Below are 21,563 nucleotides of genomic sequence, written 5' to 3' on the forward strand. Positions count from 1 at the left end.
ATCAACCCGTTTTCAGTCCACAAGCACTTACTGCAAAACATTCTTTTATAGAACAAGTTATTGGTTAAATCAGTAAAGAGATTTTAATCAGACCCATTTTTTTTTGGCTGGTGGTAAAATAAAAAGACAAAACAGTGGAAAACACATCACATGTTGTCCCGATACATAATTGTCACGTACAGTGCAGGCAGTGACTACAGACTTTAAAAGCAAAACTCCTGTATTGATTTGACCCATGTCCTTATTAACATTACCATTACAGCTTAAGACAAAAATATATATATTTATATAACTGGCTTTTTCCGGTAAACAGCGCTCATTTCAAAATTTATAGGCATAAAATAAGTGGAGTACAAAAACAATGCTTTTGTGCTTCCAGTGTGTCTATTTCACTTCCCTTGTGTGAGACTGGCCTCTACAGAAGGAGAGCCACCCCCCCCCCCCCCCAGCTTAGACCACGTGAAACTCAGCCAACAGGGCAACGGAGAGGAAGACGGCGTAGAAGATGAGGAGAAAGACGCCGTAAGGCCGACCCAGGTGGAAGCGGCTCAGTGGAACGATGAGGAAGGACAGAACCAAAGACAAACCCAGAGAACCCGCCAGGATCCATGTCAAAAGTCCCTCTGGTTCCATCTGAGGAGAACAAGCGACCATGAAGTCATTGGACCACAACAACCTGATTTTGTAGGTCAATGATTTTATACAATTTTATTTGGAATGACCTCTGATTTTCAGAGCTTGTGTAAAAATGATCCAAGTTTTTGAGTGTAACGTTTGCCATTCCTATCTTTTCAGGTTAAGGAAAGTATAGTAAGGCTTTTTTTTTGTAAAAAAAAAACGACATAGTATAGTAAGGTTTTTTTTCGTGAAGTAGTCAAGAACTCCCAATGATGACAAAAAGAAGAGTATAAAAATAATAATGTGTGAATATTAGTCAATTTTGCTAAGTTATTCAACGTCAAACTTTTCGCCCTCAGGTCCAAATGCCAAGTCCTAAGTCTGATCTGGGAGTGAAAAGAGACAAAACAACAGATACCACTGCTAAATCCTGTAGAGTAGTGGCTCAGTGGCTAAGTCATCAGTCTTCCACCTCATTGGTCTTGAGTTCAAATCCAAGTACATGCAAAGATTTTCCCAATATTATTCAGGTAAATGAATGAGACAAAAGTACAAGTACTACTGCTTTCTCTCACAGGGTGGTGGCCCAGTGGTTAAGTTATCAGTCTCCCACATCTGAGGACCTTGGTTCAAATCCAAGTGCATGCAAAGATTTTCCCATTATTTTCAGGTAAATGAATGAGACAAAACTACAAGTACTACCACTCTCTCTCACAGAGTGGTGGCCCAGTGGTTAAGTCATCAGTCTCCCACATCTGAGGACCTGGGTTCAAATCCCAGTGCAGACAAATATTTTCCCATTATTTTCAGGTAAATGAATGAGACAAAAGTACAAGTACTACCACTTTCTCTCACAGGGTGGTGGCCCAGTGGTTAAGTCATCAGTCTCCCATATCTGAGGACCTGGGTTCAAATCCCAGTGCAGGCAAAGATTTTCCCAAAATTGTTCAGTTAAAAGAATAAGTTCTAATGTCTAAGTGTCTAACTAAATAAGTATTCAGTGGTGGATGAAACATTTAGTCAAAAAAATGACTAAGTGTTTACGCCCATTTCCTTGGATAAAACGTTTCAACACCCATGTATAAGTGGGGCACGAGTTGGTGTAGTGGGTTGCACACTCGCCTTTGCACGGAGAGAACGTGAGTTCGCTTCCCGGTGTCGGCGGTTCACTGACCAAGCAAGCGGTCGAGGGTCGGCCGAAGGCCGACCCGAGAACGCCTTTCGCACAGACAGGTCCCTCCAACATTCTTCCGAACTGCCGAAGGCAGTTCGGAATATAACCTTTTGCTGAAAAGTATGACTAAGTGTTTAATATAAATTAAAAAGTTTTTTCTTTTTTTTTCTTCTTGTTCCATTTTTTCTTTTTTTTCTTCTTGTTCCATTCCATTTACCAAGTCTTCTTTCCAATTATTTTCAGCCAAAGGACGACAGCGAGAATCGAACCCAGGTCTCCCAGACGGGAGTCCAGTGATCTAACCTCTGCGCCAACCAAGTGACTACACTTTCCTTAGTAATCATTTGAGTGTCTTTCCAAGAAGTACACAGAAACAACTAAGTGAAAATGTGTGCCGACAGCGGGAATCGAACCCAGGTCTCCCAGGTGGGAGACCAGTAATCTAACCTCTGCGCCAACCAAGTGACTACACCTTTCTTTGTAATCATTTGAGTGTCTTGAGAATAAGTCCACAGAAACAACTAAGTGGAAAAAGTGTCACGACCGGGAATCGAACCCAGGTCTGCCGGTCGGGAGTCCAGTGAACTAACCTGTACGCCAAACAAGTGGCTACACTTTCCTTTGTCATCATTTGAGGTTCTTGATTACAAGAACACAGAAATAACTAAGTGAAAATGTGTCCCGACTGGGATTCGAACCCAGGCCTCCCAGACGAGAGACATGTGAGTTAACCACTAGGCCACAATTTGGCCACAATTTCCTTTGTCATTATTGAAATGTCTTGACTACAAATATATAGAAACAATTAAGGGAACTTGTTTCCTTACCAGGATTCGGACCCCAGTCTCCCACATGGGAGACAGGTGAGTTAACTTCTACATCACGAATTGGTCACAATTGGCCGGCAATAATGATTTACTTTCTTGGGCCGCTCAAAATGATGTGGCGGACCATATTTGGCCCCCGGGCTGCCACTTTGACACCAAAAGCAGTACATGGTGGTTTTTTAAAATCCTATTTGCAAAGCCACCACTTTTACAGCTGTGCAGTACACTGGCGGGAGGGGACCAACTGTCTTGTTGTCCCCGCTCCCTTCTAGTGTTAGAAGAGCAAGTGTGGAAACACACATTTCAGCCCTTTTCTTAAAATCTTTAGAGCTAAGTCCTAATTGTTTTGTAGTTGGTGCTTTCTTTGCAAAATTAGTGAAGAAACTTAGAGAAAACTGTATAAGTAAAACTTCAATTCTATCATTTCTACCTGTGGTTAGATGACCTGTGTGTGAGTTACCTGCACTTCCATGTGTGTTTTGATCCTCTGCACCAGACAGCCCAAACCCACCCCAAACAACATATCTGGTAGAGATGGAGTTAAGCATTTTTTCTCTAATCATTTTACCCATCTATTGTCTCCTAATCATCTTTTGACATCAAATTCCAAACTTGTGGACATAAAGGATACTGAAAATAATGCCTCCAAAGCAGGCGGATATGGCCATTCTGGGGTAACCCTGTCGGGCGAGGGTGATGTCTGAAAAACAGTCTAATTTGACAGCGCCAAAAAGGCTTAATTGGTGATTTAAAAACAAAACAAAAAAGAATCTTAGCGGCACGGCAAGTGCTCACCTCCGATGCTGTTCCCCCAGGCCAGGAGAGTCAAGCCCAGGACGGTGTTACTAAGACTAAGCACCACGCCCAGCATATGCAGGATACTGACCACTTCGGATGCCGCCGCGCTGATCAACACGGCGCTTACCACGAAGCCCAAAAGGGCAAAAATCTGTTGCAAAAAGTGCAATCTTAAATCTGTTCAGGTGGCGCAAAAAGCCCAGAAAAGGACACACACTCACCGGGTGATATTTGGGGGGGCACTCATTGGTGGTGCTGCAGAAGACGATAGCAGACAGGAAAAGTCCCAATAGAAAAGTCAGCAACCACACAGGAAACTGGCCCTCGATTAGATAATTCCCAACTAGACAAAGCAAAGAATGCTCAATGTTGAGATATGGACCAACAACAAAAAAAAGTCACTTGAAATTTTTTCAGCTAAAACATGCTGAATATTTGCAATACACCTCATTTTCTTTCATTTATCCCAGGTATAAAAAAAAAAAACATTGAAAAAACAGCCAACAAAAAGAATGGCTACTTTGGAGTAAGTCATATTTTTTTTTCATATTTTCTTTTTTTTTATAGTATTTACAAAGAGTTCATTGCACTTACGCATTCCCGACTGTAGGGCGAGGATGCACACGAGCGGCGCTGTGAGCAGATGAAAACAGTTGAGCGGCCGTCTCCAATTCTTGTCGTCCTTGTCGAGATCTACAACGGGAATGCACAGCAGCAGCATGACCTCCGCGGGGGTCTGAGAGGCCGAAACCGCCCCTTAATAGCGCGTTCACAGCGTTGCCACTTTTTCCGATCGTGTGGTTGGCGCACCTTCAACACTTTGACAGCTCGCCACTTCCAGTTTTTCCTCCTCCACTTCCTGTTGTCCACCGGGTTGATGGAGGTCAGAAAAATCTGCCAGGTGGACTCGGTGTACTGCAGGAGCGGCCTGTACTCAGACTCTAAAATACAAAAGATACGAACAAATATGTGACTGATAAAAAAAATGTTAAAATCCAATTTCAACAACTAAAGTCAGGCTATTTTGGAATTGTTTCTTGTATGTTATTTTGGTTGTGAGTTGAATCGATTCAGCCTTGCCGTGTAGACAAAAGCATTTGTCGGTGTTTATTGTCGTGCTGGCATGCTCTTTTGCTTTAAATAAATAGTGTTTGAACAGATTAGTTGTGTTTGTTTGCTTTGGAATCCACTATCAGCATTTTGGCCACCAGATGGGAAGTGGCCACTGGAGTCTTCTTAGTCATTGCAATTTTTCATGATTTAGCTCTCACCCGAAATAAACCAGTTTTTTTTTTCTAGCATATCAAGTCTATTTTTTAACAATATACTAATTTTCTCAAAAAACAAACGAGATATAGTTTGTTTTTGCACATGTACTAACAACAGTAAACAGTGAACTGAGGGAAAAAAAACTACAATATGTTACAGCTGAATTGCTTTAAATATATAATATTTGTTCCATGTAATAAAGCACCCATTTAAATGCACCTTTGGAGTATAAAACCTGAATTGATCTTTTTGTTGTTGAGAAATTACATTATGGTGATACATTTAAAAAGTATCCACCCCCAATTTTTTTTTTTAAATAAATAAAATAGAAAAAAAACTCTTTGGCTGCCAATGACGCCAATAGACATTCAATCCACTGAACCAGAAGGTTTCGAATGGATGGGACGTTTAAATGTATGCATTTATTTAAAGCTACGTGGTTGGACATTTTTCCCTACCATAATCCTGTTGGTCTGTCCCAGCGAAGAGAGAGGGAACATTATCGTACGAGTCCGTCGACTCAAACGCCTCTGCAAAAGGGGAAAAAAAAACTTTGAGTGAACTTGTCTCGTTGTCCGTGTAATTTGGACGTGTCGACCTTGAATATGCGGAATGCTGTCTATCGTGCCGTTTCGCAGGCGTTTTTGCCGGCTGTAGACATAGGCACTGATGATGACTGTCAACACGTAAACCACATACAGGGACAAGTATCCTGCCAACACCAAATAAACACAAAAATTATGGACGTCAAGTTCTGTGTGTTTTTGTAACGCTGCGCTCCGTTAAAAAGACGGCAACATTTTCTCATATATGTGGTGATCATTTTAGAATCACTTTTTGCAATAAGAATCACAATATTTAGCAATATTTATTTCTAAATAAGTGCTAAATCTAAACCGGATTGGATTTAATATATAAAATTTACATTTAAACTTACAATTTAGATTTAGCATTTATTAATGAAGTTCCAAAATATTGTAGTAAATGTGCAAAAAAAAGTAATTTTAAAAATTTCACACCACATATAAAAGATTGCATAGCGCTAAATATGAGAAAGAGTTGCCCATATTTTTAATCAAGCATAGCTTGACCAACCGTGCCCCTAAATTACCCAGCGTTTCTCCTAGCGTGGTGGTCCCCCTGTACAGGATGAGGTAGGTCCAGAACACAGCCACCATGTAGAAGATGACGTCACGCAGGAAAGGACGAGATGCCACAGTGAAAGGTTTGACCAGGGCCACGCCGCCCGCGACCACCGTGGTGACAAATATACCGGCACCTGGCAACGAGGCCAATCATTAGCACGGGTGAGTGTTCGGCTTCCGATCTCACAACTTACCGAACAAAGCTCCAACGGCCAGCCCGGCGGTGTGAGGGTGGGAGAATGCAGCGATGGCACTGAAGATGTCCGGAGCGCCGTTTCCAAGAGCCAGGAAGGTTACGCCCTTGGTACAAACATTAGTCAAGGAATATAGATTGAAGATAAAACCATTCAAGGGCGTTTTATTTTTTGATTTTGAGCAAAGGATACAGCTACGTTGTGAGTCAGACGTAGACTTGTGGAGATGGCCGACAGATTGGGACAGAAACTAGAGGGAAACACACAGAAAGGACTTTTAATATAGCAGCACGGTCAATGGCCTGACGTAGAAAATAAAGGAACAAAGTCCACTTTCATAATGACACATGTGAAGTGAAACAAATGAAAACATTACAGTCTAATGCTCATGTGACCCGAGCAGTGGTCAGACAATGAATGGGTCAATTCACAGGCTCTATGGCTGGACGGAATCAATATGGAATATCATATCTGGGGCCCAGAAACTTAAAGAGATACTTACAATTTAGATGCGATGAGGCCGAGTATGACGAACAAAAAGAGCAGCCACACAATCTGTGGAAAAATAAGAAGGAAGAAATATCAGACATGGTCGATTTTCTTTCCCAGGATGCAAACATTTGTACCGTATTTTCCGGACTATAAGCCGCAGTTTAAAAAAAAAAAAATCTTTAGCAGGATTTGTGACTTGTGTGAAATTCAATAAATTATTCATACATTATGTAATTTCACATTTATCTGTACAATGAATGGCAAGAAGGCGCTCCAAGCATCTGCTGATCATTTCAACACTTGCTTAGAGTTTGCCACAGGAATGACAAGATGGAGGAAAACCCCATTGTTGATAAACTGAAGTTCTCCAACTTGCTCAAATGTACCACACACACACACATATATGGGGGGGCTTACACAGAGGATGACTGTGAGTGGTGTAAGTTTTGGGGGAAGCAGACAGAAGACCAATTGAAGGTAGTTGATGAAGCCATCTTCTATGCTGCAGTCCGGTGTGTTCTTGACAAACGTGCAGCGCTCTGCAGCACTGACGTTCATCACTTTATCACACTAAAAACACAGATTAACACACACTGTAAATACCAATTTTGCTTTTTTTCTTCTTCAGACAATCTTGTCGTTGCAAGATATCATATTGTTATACATGAGTCTGCAAAGATGAGATTCAAGGAACTTTGAATGATTTATTACAAAATTATGAAAACTTAGCTGAAATTTACATGAAGCATAAAAAGTGCAATCAGTTTTAGTTTATTATTATGCTATTAATACAATTCAATAAATGTACTTTAACTGAATTTTTTTGCAAGGCAGATATTGATCTATTATTATTTTGAACCATTAAATTTTTATACTATACAATAGATTATCTAAAATGAATATCCACACACCTAAAGTGAGTTATATCTAATATTATAAAAAGATTATTACAGCAACCAATTCCTGGTATTTAGTGTACTTTGAATTTGGAGGTTTGTTTACCATTTTTTGCCAAATAATGTACAAATGGGTACATGATTTCAACAGTCGTTGCTCGTGCCTGCAAGTCATGTGACTAAAACCTGCTGACATTTTGGCATCAATTTAACACGGATGTTTTCCCTAAAGACAGTTAGGAGACATTTTCTCCCTATAATCTCCCACGAGGAGTGAGTGACAGTTCATGTGCACTTGTTATCTCACCCACCTCGTCGTTGTTTATCGGGGGAGACATGACGGCGAGTGAAGCGTTTAGGGACCCTCCGTTTACTTCAACACCTGTCCCACTCTTGTAGTACACAGTCAAGTTCGACGCGGCTTGCTGGAACAACGATGTCGCGATCAGAAGAAGCAACGGAGTAGTCACAAACATGACTATTTTTTTGGTATTGTTGTCGTCTTCGTCTTTTATCCAGGCGCCACGTCCATTCTGTTGACAGCTTACATGCAAGACGACAACAAACGTTCCAAACCTAAGCAGTTTTCAGCTAAAACTGAACCAAAGACAGTGTCGATCAACATTAAAATGACAAAAAATACCAATTTCCGTAAAAAGGAACATTCGCACGGAAATCTAGTTTGATTCTTTGACTGTCTTTACACACGCGACTGCTAAAAAAAAAAAAAAGGAAGAAAAAAGGTCCGGGAATTTGCTACGCTCGAAGGTCCGCCCATCACAACACCATCTACGTATGCTGCATTCAATGACCTCTTGTAATGTCCAACCTAGCTCGCTTCACTCACTGTACTTTCTATGTAGTATTCCATAGTATCTCTATAGTAACTATAGAATGATTACTTCTAACTCAGTACTGAAAGATTTTATGTTTTATTGTTGGTGATGAAAACATTGAGCAATATTTAATATGAAACAGTATATCATACAACAGTATATATACTGAAATACTTTCATTTATTGGCGGCTTTTACTATTTGCATGTTTTCAAGTTGTTGTTGTTTTTTTTTTTAGATATCATGGCTATGAATGAACATTACCATATAAATTAACCATGTCTCCTACAATACTAACTGCAATGATTTCCATTGGTTACGCAATTAAATATAGATTCCATTTGTCAGATGCGCCTTAAAAAAGGGGTGTGTGTATGTTAATTACCAAAATAGAAGAACAGCAGCCAACATTGTGTATCAGTTTCCGCCTTCCGTTTCCTGGTCATACACAAGAACTGAATCAACACCGAGTGAGGTGGCATCGTAGTGTCCTCTCGCATTATTTGATGCCACCACACAGAGATTTTGTTCACACCACCTGAAGAATCAACATAAAAAGATGACATATGCTTTAATCTTTCATTTAGTTGTATTTCTCACTTTTTGTTTTTACCTGAGCGCTGCATAGACATCAGCTGGAGACGCTTCATTCCAACTTGCGTGGTCAATGAGAAGGGCACCTACGATCAAGAAGGCAAAAGTTGTGATGTGAATGTATGATTGGATTTTGTGTATCTGTACCCATATAGATGCGAGCCAGGGTGTATGCCAAGTCTCTGGCTGCAAGTTCCAGGTAGCCTGGCATCTTGTTGGTTGCCTCCTGGACAAATCCTTCTAGTTGAATTAGAGCCCTGTGGACTGTTTTCACAGCTGGATTCAGAGAGGACACACTGGAGGCTCCTGCAAGCAGGGTCTACACACACAACACATTTTTGTCAGGTCGGTCCGGTTTGTCTAGTTTACAGATTTGTTGGTGCGTTTTTCCAATTTTACCTTGCAATGAGTGAAGTAAGCTGGCAGAACCATTCCTGAGCTTCGAGCCACACATCGCAGAACATCCAGGGATAAAACATTGGTCGTACCTTCCCATATGCTCAGTACCTAAAAACAAAAAAAGCATAACATTTGTTACATCTATGTTTGTGACATTTCTTTGATGATAGATGAAGATGATAGACTTTTTTCATTATACAGATTTATGTACATTTGAAGGTGAAAAAAAAGTGTTACCTGTGCGTCTCGAAGTAACACAGGTAGCCCGGTGTCCTCAATGTATCCCTGCCCACCAAAGCTCTCCAAACCCTCCGACACCACCGCAACCGCCTGAAATGAAACATGATATCAGGAGTCCTGATTCCCATTCAAGGAATAAATGCTCACCTGTTTGCCAGTGTAGAGTTTAACAACGGGCGTGAGCAGACGTAAGAGATGAGCATCGAGCTGAGTGGCGATGCCGCTCTCTTCTCGTCCCAGCAAACGGCACACGTCCATCACCAGGAGGAAAGCGCCACGAGTTTCGATCTGTGCGCGTGAATGGGAGCCATACCATAAGCCCTTGTGTTCTTCTTCTTGTGTGACCAAAGAATGATGGAGGATATTGCCAACTCATGGCCATCTTACCTCCATCCTAGCGAGGGTCTGCACGTGCAACGGGTGCTCTTTGAGCAGCTTTCCGAAGGCAGTGCGGCGAGTTGCGTAGTCACATGCTAATTGGACCACCCTGTCAGCAAATAAGCATCACAAATCAGTTCATTTGGAGTAAAAGAGAATCCGCTTGATTAATATGAGCGCTTGTGCCTTCTCATTGCCGCTGCTGCAGAGATGCTGTTGTGGATCCTCGTTATAGTCAGCATGTTCGCTATGGAGGCCACACCTCTTCCTTCTTCTGATAGCTGGTAGAATTTTTGGGGAAATAGATGGCAAAATGTTAATGGTTTTATTCAGGAAGGCGTAGCCTCCATTTGGATTCAATTTAGACCGCCGTCAGGATTTGACCTTGTGTGCTCGGAGGCCGTCCAGCAGCAGCTCGGCCGTGGGCATCTGTCTGGTTCCCAGTTTGTCCTTCAACTTCTGAACCTCAATCCCGCTGAGACGGCCATCGCGGTCTCGGCTAACCCCCGCGTAGAACAGGGACAAACCTCTGCTGCCCTGACAAAGACATAAGTGCAACCGTCAGTGAAATGTCGTCCATCACAGTCATGGTATGAGTTATACCGACCGGTGTGGTTCTTCCTGATTGGTCACATGCTCTTGCCAGTGTGAGAGTCACGTCTGCATCAGTGGCGGAGGTGAACCACTTGTAGCCATAAAGTTTGTAGCAACCGTCTGTTTGGGGAACTGCCACAGTTTCTGTTCCACGAGCTGAACACATACACATAATAATAAGCAACACAAAAGTGGATATGCCCACAAATTACCCAGCATTTTAACTTCAACTCACCTACATCAGAACCTCCTTGTCGCTCTGTCATCCACTGTCCCGATGTCCAAAAATGCTGAGGGTCACGGCTGGTTAGTCGGTTGAAGGCTTCTTCTACAGGCCAAGAAATGCCTAGAGACTTAACATAAACAAAATCAGATAGATTGACTTGGAATATTTTTTTTAGAGTGTACATAATGCAGCATAATAAAAATAGGTTCACAAAGGTACATTAATTGTAGTAAATAAATTTGGATGATTCAAGTGATTTTAAGCATGCAGCAATTCAACTTCCTTCTCAATTTCTACACGTTTTCACAATCCCTGAGCAACATTACAAATCTATCAATCAGGAAGAGATAGTAGTTCACCTGAATGACTTTGGCAGCTCCATCAGTCATGGCCAGAGGACATGTGTAGAGACCAGACGAGGGCGAGAACATATACAACTTGCTCATTTGATAAACACGACTGGGGAAGGAAAAAAAACACACTTGGATCAATTCATCCTGTCAATGACTATCCTACTTGTTATTCAATTAGCGCAAAAGCTCGGCGGTCAAAAACCTCCATTCTGCATACGGCCTCTCATAAGCGATCGCGACCAATCCCTCCTGCGCTGATAGAGCTTTCATGCGTTTCCATGCGGCAGAAGTCACGATGTGGTCCACTCTGCGTCCCCAAGGGTCAAAGTTCACTAATCGCGGGGGAGTGACCTCACATTCTCTTCCCCACGCATCCACCTCTGTCGCCAAATGCTCCCCAAAGGCGCATAAATCTGCAAACACTGCCTAGAAAACAAAAAGTACAAGTCTAAATAAATGACCATTTCTATTGTAATTGTGGTCTAATTTTTACATTAGGCTTCAGAATTAAAATACCTGCAATCTTGTATGTGCTTTTCTATCAAAATCTCAGTCTGACAGTAATATCACATTTGAACATGGACTTTACTCACCTCTTGAGGAAGGTGTCTTCTCAAGTATCCTCTCAAGAGGGCATCCGCCAAAAAAGGGTTCTTGAGCACAGGCCGGTCCTGAAAAAACGATCCAAGCCTGGCTGCAGAAAAAGGCAGAGTTGCCGCTGTTTCACAGAGTTGCTCTTCCTGAGATGGTCTCGAGCCTGCTTTTAGGCTGCTCGTAGATCTGATGGTGCTGGGGGTGCTGGTGACACAGGACAGGACCTTCCAGCCACTGCAGCCTGTAAACAGGCATCGCTTTGGGGCAGACATGGCTCTCTGTCCACAGTCTGAAAAGTGGGAGGGATAAAATTAAAAAAAAAAAAAACTTTCATTCCTTTTTTTTTCACATTTTAGGCCTGAAAGGGAATTAACTTCACCATAGAGTTCCATTCATACATGCCTAAGGTCTGAGTGAGAGCCCTATAAGTAACCTGCTACTCAAACTATCCAAAAAAATAAATAACCCAGCAAGGTGCACAATAGCATTTCCTGAATGCATTAACAGGAAAATTGAATAATAATGTTGAATATGTTGCTTCATTTCATTGCTTGACTTTTCATCAATTTGATTTGCTCCAGATGATCAATGTGAAGATCAAAAAAACTCAGAAGTTAAACAAACACAATATTAAAATCTGGGTCAAAGTTTTAATTCAATATCGGGACTGGAAAAGATATTCCCTCTACCATTCCCTGCTTCTACTTTTTATTTTTACTATAGATGATGTTTAGTCGTGTTTTGGTTAGCCTTTCACACGAGTTAGCAGAAGAAATTCGCAAACAATTCAACTCGATCGAGATGCAAAACTACTTTCTGTACGACTTATTGTATCTATAGTGACAACTACATCATAGATAATGTGAATTTGTTTGGTTAAGTCTTTAAGTGACGCGTAAATATGAAGTTAGTAGTCAGGGAAAGTGTCCTTACCATGCAGAGAAGCAACTGTTGATTTTCACCAAACCTTTCAAAATAAGAGCATGGAGAATGTCGTTTATTATCGGTAGAGCGCCACATAATTTCACATTTCTCCCATTTACATTCAAAAAAAAAAATGTACATTGTAGTTGAGCCATTTTTATTTTTGAAGTAAATATCTTTCAAAAATACAGAACCATTTATTCCAACTTAACAAGAACACCAAACATGCAAAATTGAGTAAAATATTGACATGTTAAAATATGTTCAGGAACGAAAAGACAGGTAAAGATTAAAGTAGGAACACTCTACTTTTGCATTAAACTGAATTTTTCAACAAACAAACAAAAAACGTGTTAACTTTTATACTGATAAAACCCAGTATGCTTTTTATAGTGTGATATATTCAAAAGTTCTAGTCAAGCTGGCCAAATATGGAGCAGTAAAACGAGTAACACTGACATTTGAGTGTACAAAAATAATAGTAAGCATTAACATATGAACAGCAGTTCAGAGGATGGGTAAGACAACCCCAATTCTTAAAATACAGGATAACAACTTATCACTTGACAAAGGCGCAAAATAAACAACTATATTTTCCTCACTGCCTTAAAGTGACTAAACTGTGTCAAACCTACAAAGTTTAAAGCAAGAAAGGATTGTGACTGTTCAATTAGTACAGTAGAGTAGAAGCAGGTTCATAAAAAGTACTAAAACAAAATCCACATGCTAAATTGGGAGCTGTCCACAAACAGAAAAAGAAAAGACAAACACTAGAACAGAGTGTACGCTTACTACTAAATTAAGAAAAAGGGTGTATCCTTAACAAGGAAATATATTTGACACTCAATTTATGAGTGCCTGGAGAGATGCAAGTAACTTGGCTTTCAGTCATTTAGTGAGCACAATCTTCTTCCTTATTGTTGATTTATGCCGTCCATCTTGTTTAATCTCCTTTAGTGAGAAGGTCCTCAATGTATGCATCAAGCTCGTCGTCGGTATTGATGTCAATATCCTAAACGGAGGAAACGATGATTGCTTTACATTTGTCATCTCTTCCAAACCATCAATAAATAAATAAAAAATGAGTAAGCTGTTTAACCTCTTGAACTTTTTGTAGAAGTGCAACAATATTGGTTCGTAATTTTTGTAGTTTCTCATCCGCCTCCTTCAGTTTGACCTCTGTGCTGTTGCTTTTGTCTTCCACGGCTTTGGCCTTGGCGTCTGCTCGGCTCTGGTACGAGTTGCACAGTGACTGAAGACCCGATTCGTACTGCTGGAAATATTCTTTCTAAAGTTGGGAAAAGAATCACAAACAGTATGACAACCAAAGAACAGTACAACTTCACCACTATAGCTACAGCCATGATGTCACCAGTAGGTGTCATTTGCGTTTGACATAAACGGTGTAAATGGTTTAACTGTGCATGTTACAGTGTTAAAGTACTGTACTCTTAATGCGGGCCAACTATAGTGGTATTGGGTAAACTGTATTTTTCCAAGTGCTGTTTTGTGTACAAAGTTTGAAAGCAACTGCTGTAGAACATTGATTGAAGTTTTGCAATTGCAGCTACTTGAATATCTTATTTATTTGCACTTGTGCATTGTCTGCAAAAAGTGTCTTTAATCCCACCAGAGGAAAGGCCACAAGGTCCTCTGCCGTCATGCTGTTGACATCATCCTTAGGAATCTGAAAAGCTGGAGGGAAGAAGTAACGCAGCATTGTCCTGAAAAGAAAAGTGACCTATGTGTCAGTCCCATGTTCATTCAAGGTGAAGACAACTTCCACTCACCTCAACATGGTGACCAGGCTATCTGTCACCTCTCGACTGGTGCCAGGTTGCGTGGTATCTGGCTCCATGGCTGCAGACACTTTCTCATTCTCCTGCTGGGTGTCTGGCGTCTGGGTGATGGGAGATGCCGGACGCATCAGGCGGACTTCATCACTGCCTTTAAACACCCTTCACAATCAGACACACTCATGTTATTTGCCGGAATATTTAAAAAAATATGCATTTGTTAAACAGCAGACAAAAAGTTTTCACCATCTGTCTTTCGGCGTAGCTCGGGGGACATAGTCAAACTTGACTTTCCAGCGAACACTCTGTTTGTTGGATTCCACAGCGACGACTTTCCCCGTGAACCACTCCTTGTTGACGCGTACTTCAACGAGCAGTCCCTTATCTTTAGAAAATAGAAACAAATCTGTTAGGATTGTGTATTTGTGAATTTTTAAGCCACTGAATCATTTGAGATATTCTCCATGAAGAGCAATGATTCTTTAGTCCTCAATTGTGTATGAGGAGTGCATTAACAACAGTGATAAATAAACACAACATTCTCGATTTGATACCTTTCTGAGCATTCTTAACGTCATTTTCTTGTTCTTGCTGTAGAGCCATCTCTGGTTCCTTCCTTGATTCTTTCTCGGGCTCCTTTTCCGACACTTTCTCTGGAACCTGCACAGGAATATCTCACGCAAATCAAACCACAGCAAAGTGTGCAAAATGGATGTACAGACATGTTGAATTGAATCCATGTTAGTGGAAGGGGTGAAAGTACAGTCAGTATCATGCCGAAAAGATCTTGACTGCCAAACACGATGAATGGCATTATAATAACCATGTTACACAATAATGATTAAAAGTTGAGAAGAGCAGAAGCAAGCCAGCTTTAGGACCGAGCAGAGGGAAAGGCTACCTTGGGTTTAGCAACAGGGATCTGGCGTAGAGGAGTAGCGACTCCTTTCTTTGCAGTCTGTGAGTTTTTGCTAACCTGTTTGGTTCACAGCAGACAGGCTTTGTTTGAGCACCTTTGAATAATGGCGTCAGTAAAGTGTCTACCACTGACTGAGTTCTTTCTTTGATAGCTCTCTTCAAAAGAACCAATGGCAATGACAAAAAAGCGATGCTGCTTTGAGAAGTTTAAGCAAGGGAGGCAGTGGCAGACGCATGCACACATTCACTATGGTCAATGTCAATCACATTTCAAGATGTTTACCTCATCTAACTTGACACGTTTAGCAGGTGGGGGCTTTTCCACCACTTTAGCCCGGTTACCAGGTGCAGTGTTCATCTTTGACTTCTTTGTCAGAGGTGCTTCACTTTCACTCTCTTCACTTCCTTCCTCCTCCTCATCTTCTTCTTCTTCCTCCTCGTCCTCCTCCTCATCATCATCATCATCATCATCACTGTCCTCCTGCACAATTCTCCTGCGTTGTCCTACAGCGGAGGGCCTACCTGCCGCCTTAGTGGGTGTCTATTAAAGAAAAAAAAAGTCAATCTTTCTTCTTTAGCACTGTATTTCTAACTTCCAAAAATGACATGCATTTTTACCCTAGAAGTGCGGCTAGTTGGGGGTGTTCTGGAAGATTTGGCCACGGGCTTTCCTGCGGCTGACTTTGCCGTCGCTTTGGCTCGAGATGGCTCAACCTTAAGTGAAGTGGGGGGAGCGGCGGTTATCCGGGTGGGCCGCTGAGTGAGGGAGCGGGGGGGAGGAGTACTGTGCGGCGACTTGAGGTGAGCTGGCAGCGGCGGCGAACGGGGCCGGGCGATAGACCTCTCTGAGGATCGAATTCCCTTTGGTGAAAACAAGAATATTGCTAAAATACTTGTTGTTGGTCTAACTCAAAGCAGAGCTGCAAATAGTGTATGGGGAAAAATAACCTAAACTAGCCAAGTAAGTGGAGAGACAATTATTATATGAGTGCAATTCCAATGGGTACCTTAGAGGGGGTTTCTGCTGTGGGCCTCATGCTAACATCCAGTGGCAGCTTCTTAATGTCTGCCGCAGATTTGACAGTATTGGTTTTCTAAAAAGGGGTTTTGGAAAATTGGTAAGGTACACGTGAAGGCAAAAAAGAAAAATTCAGGCTATGCTGATTAAATGAGCTACCTGCAATGCCTCCAGTTTATCCTGCTGCAGTTTGATTTTCTCCTCAAGTTCTTTTTGTTTGTCTTCAGTTGTTTGTTTTTCTTTTTTCAGGATACCACAGGGCAAGTTGGGTTTCTTTTCTGGTGCGTCACATCTGTCAAAGTGTTACATTGCTAAACCCTTTGCAAATTTGTTGTATAATGACAAAGTCAATCCAATTTTTTTTGGTTCTCTTGAGGTTGTTTGGCAATATATATTGTGGCCAGTAAGCAGCAATTTTTAAAGAAAAAAATAGTTTTCAGGTTATATATATATGTACCTATCCTGGGTGCTATCTGGGTTCATCAAACACACCCAACTGTCCGGATAGCGTTTGTCCACAGCATCCATCTGGAATGGCAGCGTTCTCCACTTTAAGCATTTGTCTAAAATAGAAAACATTCATATAAGTGGCGTACGAGAACCTTTGTGGCAAATGTGTGTGGATCCTGGACTCACCACACTGTATGGTCAATGGAATCTCCATGGCACGACGTCTCTTATATCTTGTCTCCGATGAGGGAGGTGATGACCAGCTGGCCGACAAGTACCCAAACTCATCCCAGAACTTCACGATGCCTTTCTGAGCTGCATCACACAGAGTAAGCATTTCACATGGACACAGCACTAAACTCCGGACACGGATGAAGCATGCATGAACACCCCTTCATTTCAAAAGGAGTAGATGAACTCAACGTTGAAGATTTGAACTCCCGAAAAAAAAAGAATGCTTTCAGAATAACATCGTGCAAGAACATTATCGACATTTCATGAACACGTAAACATTTTTATTTATGATAGCTAACATGGATGGTTTCCAGGGAAAACGTTGTTCCTTGCAACAGCAACATTCACTTACTATCTTTCTCAAGCTTAAACATTACATTATCATCTCTGCTGCTTCCTTTCGAGGTGACTGGCTTGATGGAGTAACCTGTGTCAATAATATTTCAATGCTAGTCACTTTGCATGCAATTCGCTACAATACTCATTGCTTTATCTGTTGATAGGGCAGATGAATAGTTATTTATTTATTTTAAAATGTAAACTTGACCACATATGGACATCAAATTTCTATGATGTATATTAAAATGGATTGGACATCTTTTGGCGTTAAGGCAGCCTAAAGTCAAACATTAGCCTTATTGAAATTGTGCATGGTTTTATCACATCATTACAACAGCCCAAAATACAATAATATGCTATCAGTTCCAAACTAGTAACATTTTGTTGGATTGAGATTATGAAAGACAGATGTTCCTCACCAATGCTAGTGTCCTTCCAATACTGAGCCAGATGTTCCCCCATGGATTTAAGCAAATGCCGATACTCTTTAGCATCTGCAAAATCTTGCTTGTTGTGAGTAGGCTCCAGAACTAAATATGGAACATCCACCACACCGACAACACCTCCACAGGCCCTGTTTAATTTAAAAAAAAAAAAAAAATTATGTAACCGTTCAAGTATAATTCAAAACACAGGCTGACTTGGACAGTGCGCACTACTCACATGCCTCCATCCAACTGCGGACCTGTCTTTTCGTACATCTTGATAAGACGGGAACAGTTGTATACAAACATTCCATCCAGATCCCTCTGTTCAATGTTAACTCCAAATATGAAGTTGAGTTCCTTGGGCTCCTTTAACGCTCTGAGACAAGAACATGAGGTTTAATTTTTGTTTGGATTTTTAGATTTCACAAGGGGAAACTGTCTATCATTACTAGTAAGGTCATCTATCGTACTTCTGTTTGGACTCTAGAATTCTTTTCTTCATGTCAGCATCCCGCCTAAGCATCATGGAGGAATCCTGAGTTTTCCTCAGCATCGTCTAGAAAAAAAAAACATAAACGGACGGGTGTGTGAAGTGGGTAGTTAGCATTAGCAGCAAATTAAGCCACAGTCAACTCTGAAGCTGATTCCGTTTTTAGCTTACTCGAGAATCTTTTGACAAATCATCTGCAAGTCTTTCTTCCATGGCCAAACGCTTGCTTTCCGCCTCTCGGGCTTTCTCCTCCGCTTTATTTTAAATGACAGAAAATGAACCAGGTCAATACAAGAGCATCAAGAGGGCATGCTATAAGAACAAAAAGATATATCACCCACTGACCAATCTTTGCAAGGTGATCTGCTTTCTTGACCTCCTGTTCAGCACGGGTTTTAAATCGAGTCGATGAGTACTTATAAACCCTGTGAACAAAGAAAATAGGTAAGGCGGTGTCGCCTGACAAAAGGTTGTTTGAAGTACTTGCGTCACGTTACCTAGGTTTATATAGACAGCATGACAACCTCTTTGTCCTCACTTTATGACTCTGGATAAAAATCCTCATGCGTGGGTCGATGTACAAAACTGCAGCATATGCTCTAAATGACCTTCTCTCTGGTTTACTGTAAGTGAGGGATGGGTGAGATTTCAAGTACAGAATAGTAACATAATTTGGAGACACTAAATTTTTTCTTTACAAAAAAAAAACATGACACAAACTCACACTCCCTCAGCAAGCATTCCAGCCATCAGTATGTCCTGATGATCCGTTTCCACGTCCAGCTCAGGCTCTCTGTTGTCCATCAACTTCAGATTATAGATAATCACCAGGGTACCTTGACACAACATACACATGTCAAAAATGAGAAATTTGTGGTTGATAAATGACAGTAGGTTGTTGCCTTTTGTCGTATTGTTCATATTCTTTTCACTTTACTTCCATTTTTTTATTGAGGGTTTGAGGAAAAACCCAATTTGAATCTTCATTATGTATGCTAAGAAAGTTAACATTGAAAAGCGTGTGCTCACCGCTTGCACTTTCAATTTTGCTGAACTGCTCCATCAAGTCCTGTTCAGTTTTAAATGGCGAGTATTTGAATATCAGCTCTGTCTCAATGGCGTACTTCTCCGGGTCAGAAGTCATGGGCTGTTTAGTTTGCAAATTCCAGGACGGGAGAGGCACAATGACCTGTGGGCAAAGAAATGATAAAGGGCTATGAATAAATTTTATGATCAGAAAAAAATATATATTATACAAAATTCTATCCTAGGAAGTGAAACACAACTAAGAGCAATACAACGGCAATCCTGTTCACATTTGAAAAGTAAAATGGCATTCATTAGCCTGACCTCATCGAGACCTTCCTCTTCATGGAAAGTTCTTGATAAAAAAAGGCATGTAAGACTGTTGCCTCTCTTTGTAAACAAGATGAAGTCTTTTCCGATTCGCATGGATCCCCTATAAATAGACATACAAAAAATCTTTTATATACACTTTTGCATACCAGAATGACAAGTAAAGTCTGTCTATCCATCTATAAATCAATCATAAGCAGTTTTATCGTTAAAGAAGACGCTTACGATTTAAGCCCATTTCCATATTGTCCTATTTGTGTGGAATCAGGCGATCGTTTGCTTGACTTTCCAAATTGGATCACCTGGGTTGCCTCACCTAAAATAAAAAAATATTTTAAAAATCACAGATTTCAATATATAGGAAATGTGGCCAAATACATTGAGCTGATCTTGCATAAAACAAAAAAGGACTAAACATGACCTTGAAATGTCATTTGTAATTTAAATCTACTTACTTGGCTCCATTCCAGTCCCATCATCAAGAAAACATAGCATGTAGCCACCCCGTAGTTCTGGCCTTTTTTCTTTTAACACATGATGGTGTCAAGTTAACTTAGAGGCAAAAAGCAAACATTTTTTTTGTATTTAATCTGAAGTTACCTGTGTAGATGTCAATTCTTGTGGCATTAGCATCTCTAGGAAAGGAAAATCCTTATTTAGTCACATATCAAAGATCTTAAGCTGTTCATGAAGAAAAAGCAACAGAAATACCTGGAATTGTCCACAAGCTCTGCCAAGGCTCCAAATAAGAACTCGTGGGTTGTTCTAAAATCACATGCCATTTATGTTATTACATCAATCAAATGATCATTCCAAATATCTAGATTCTCTTTTAGCCCACAGTTGATGATATTCATGATTTGGGACATCAGCTCACAAAAAAAGTAATTGGTCTTCAGTCAGCCTTTATTTTTTTCCCCCTGAATTAACGATCCATAGATGTCACTACAGGATAATAACAGAAATATGTATATTTATATCCTATAAATAGTAATAAACTTTTCACTGCTCACTCAAGTATTGCTGCAGTGGTTGGGACTCATTGAAGAATGACATTGTGAATACCACATTACATACCATGCAGTCCAAAGGGAATATTTTTGTTTTGGAAACATTTTTCATGGCAAACAGTAAAGCCTCACTTACGAGTTTGTATGCAGGTATTCAAAGGTAAGTTGAGCCCTACTCAAGTTGCTGTAGTTCGAGTAGGCCATGACCTCTGCACTAGCCTCTCGATGGCCAAATGTTTAGGTCCTGCAGAAAAGACAAAACGCAATCTGATGAGATAAAAATGTATTTATAGCAAAGCCTCTGCAACTATAGTGACTGCTACGTGATTTCCAGGATTTGTGGTTGAAGTGCATTTTCGAGGGAAAGTATTGTTATGGTTCATGTTACAAGACCACATGACCGGTACGTGTACAGGTCGAGGAGGTTTGTTGCCACATTTCGTGCAAAGCCAAAGGAAACGAGATTGTTTGTGGTTTGAATGTATTACACATCAGACATTGGGAGTACATTGATAGACGTATGTAATGTAACGCTAACGTAATAGCTGGCCTTAGCATAGTTGGACATTGTTTATCAAATAGCAGTAGCTTCCCAGCGAACGTTAGCTTTATTGATGAGCATTTAAAGAATGACACATGGCTGATATGTTATTTTATTTTAACATGTACATGGCGGCTAATAACCTATGTTGAGTTAAATTCATTTTTATTATGATACATTCGTAGTTGTTGTATGTGCTTACCTTACGATGTGAACTTGCTTTCCCTATGGCCTGCAAAGCCACGCCTCTGTTTTTCTTCTTCTTCACTTTTGCTAGTAGGAATTGCGTACAAGTAGCAAAACTACTTTGCTGCCACTTTCAGCTTTGGAGTGGAAGAGTCTTTAAAGTACCTTAAGGTTCCCCATATGAAATAGTAGTAGTATAGTTATTGTATTTTCTCTATAGTCAGTTTATTTTCCTTTGAAAATTTAA

At 40.7% G+C, this 21,563-nt stretch overlaps 3 protein-coding genes across 4 annotated transcripts; all 3 read right to left on the reverse strand.

Moving 5' to 3' along the window:
* Positions 1 to 440: 440 nt before the first annotated feature.
* Positions 441 to 8,182, reverse strand: LOC144195299 (mitochondrial sodium/calcium exchanger protein-like). The gene is made up of 15 exons (XM_077714836.1): positions 7,725 to 8,182; positions 6,935 to 7,087; positions 6,528 to 6,580; positions 6,218 to 6,275; positions 6,026 to 6,131; positions 5,798 to 5,965; positions 5,285 to 5,398; positions 5,145 to 5,216; positions 4,228 to 4,358; positions 4,012 to 4,153; positions 3,639 to 3,760; positions 3,415 to 3,568; positions 3,251 to 3,331; positions 3,080 to 3,144; positions 441 to 633 (listed from the first exon to the last, which is right to left on the reverse strand). The coding sequence occupies exons 1-15, from the start codon at positions 7,887 to 7,889 to the stop codon at positions 451 to 453; spliced, it is 1,767 nt and encodes a 588-aa protein (XP_077570962.1). The 5' UTR covers positions 7,890 to 8,182; the 3' UTR covers positions 441 to 450.
* Positions 8,183 to 8,365: 183 nt separating this feature from the next.
* LOC144195577 (acyl-CoA dehydrogenase family member 11-like) lies at positions 8,366 to 11,906 on the reverse strand. Its single transcript, XM_077715306.1, has 14 exons — positions 11,626 to 11,906; positions 11,235 to 11,458; positions 11,039 to 11,138; positions 10,689 to 10,806; positions 10,467 to 10,609; positions 10,244 to 10,396; positions 10,046 to 10,140; positions 9,869 to 9,968; positions 9,629 to 9,769; positions 9,479 to 9,571; positions 9,242 to 9,349; positions 8,990 to 9,161; positions 8,862 to 8,928; positions 8,366 to 8,786 (listed from the first exon to the last, which is right to left on the reverse strand). The coding sequence occupies exons 1-14, from the start codon at positions 11,896 to 11,898 to the stop codon at positions 8,666 to 8,668; spliced, it is 1,908 nt and encodes a 635-aa protein (XP_077571432.1). The 5' UTR covers positions 11,899 to 11,906; the 3' UTR covers positions 8,366 to 8,665.
* A 1,522-nt stretch (positions 11,907 to 13,428) lies between these two features.
* On the reverse strand, positions 13,429 to 21,402 carry LOC144195860 (ATPase MORC2-like). Of its 2 annotated transcripts, XM_077715714.1 has the most exons (28): positions 21,333 to 21,402; positions 20,726 to 20,833; positions 20,291 to 20,344; positions 20,180 to 20,214; positions 20,035 to 20,103; positions 19,805 to 19,895; positions 19,574 to 19,682; positions 19,253 to 19,412; positions 18,948 to 19,059; positions 18,721 to 18,846; positions 18,569 to 18,648; positions 18,395 to 18,477; positions 18,204 to 18,289; positions 17,969 to 18,109; positions 17,725 to 17,879; positions 16,919 to 17,047; positions 16,740 to 16,845; positions 16,442 to 16,574; positions 16,272 to 16,358; positions 15,883 to 16,125; positions 15,548 to 15,805; positions 15,248 to 15,322; positions 14,901 to 15,006; positions 14,593 to 14,731; positions 14,341 to 14,508; positions 14,181 to 14,274; positions 13,650 to 13,838; positions 13,429 to 13,562 (listed from the first exon to the last, which is right to left on the reverse strand). In XM_077715714.1, the coding sequence occupies exons 2-28, from the start codon at positions 20,791 to 20,793 to the stop codon at positions 13,494 to 13,496; spliced, it is 3,165 nt and encodes a 1,054-aa protein (XP_077571840.1). In that variant the 5' UTR covers positions 20,794 to 20,833; positions 21,333 to 21,402; the 3' UTR covers positions 13,429 to 13,493. The 2 variants fall into 2 exon arrangements, with proteins under 2 accessions (XP_077571840.1, XP_077571841.1); XM_077715715.1 differs by lacking the exon at positions 15,248 to 15,322 and having other exon boundaries at positions 21,333 to 21,401.
* Between the last annotated feature and the right edge of the window lie 161 nt (positions 21,403 to 21,563).

Source organism: Stigmatopora nigra, chromosome 4 (assembly GCF_051989575.1).
Source record: "Stigmatopora nigra isolate UIUO_SnigA chromosome 4, RoL_Snig_1.1, whole genome shotgun sequence".
NCBI classification, from domain to species: Eukaryota; Metazoa; Chordata; class Actinopteri; order Syngnathiformes; family Syngnathidae; genus Stigmatopora; species Stigmatopora nigra.

Coding starts and splice junctions, on each gene's coding strand:
- LOC144195299 (XM_077714836.1), bottom strand. CDS start 7,889: ATGTTTGTGACTACTCCGTTGCTTCTTCTGATCGCGACATCGTTGTTC. Junction 6,276..6,527: donor GGCCTCATCGCATCTAAATT/GTAAGTATCTCT, acceptor GTTTCCCTCTAG/TTTCTGTCCCAATCTGTCGG. Junction 6,132..6,217: donor GTCTGACTCACAACGTAGCT/GTATCCTTTGCT, acceptor GTTTGTACCAAG/GGCGTAACCTTCCTGGCTCT.
- LOC144195577 (XM_077715306.1), bottom strand. CDS start 11,898: ATGTCTGCCCCAAAGCGATGCCTGTTTACAGGCTGCAGTGGCTGGAAG. Junction 10,397..10,466: donor AATCAGGAAGAACCACACCG/GTCGGTATAACT, acceptor TGTCTTTGTCAG/GGCAGCAGAGGTTTGTCCCT. Junction 9,350..9,478: donor TGTTACTTCGAGACGCACAG/GTAACACTTTTT, acceptor TTTTGTTTTTAG/GTACTGAGCATATGGGAAGG.
- LOC144195860 (XM_077715714.1), bottom strand. CDS start 20,793: ATGGCCTACTCGAACTACAGCAACTTGAGTAGGGCTCAACTTACCTTT. Junction 17,048..17,724: donor TTGGAAGGACACTAGCATTG/GTGAGGAACATC, acceptor TGTGTGATGCAG/CTCAGAAAGGCATCGTGAAG. Junction 16,359..16,441: donor ATAAACTGGAGGCATTGCAG/GTAGCTCATTTA, acceptor ACCCCTTTTTAG/AAAACCAATACTGTCAAATC.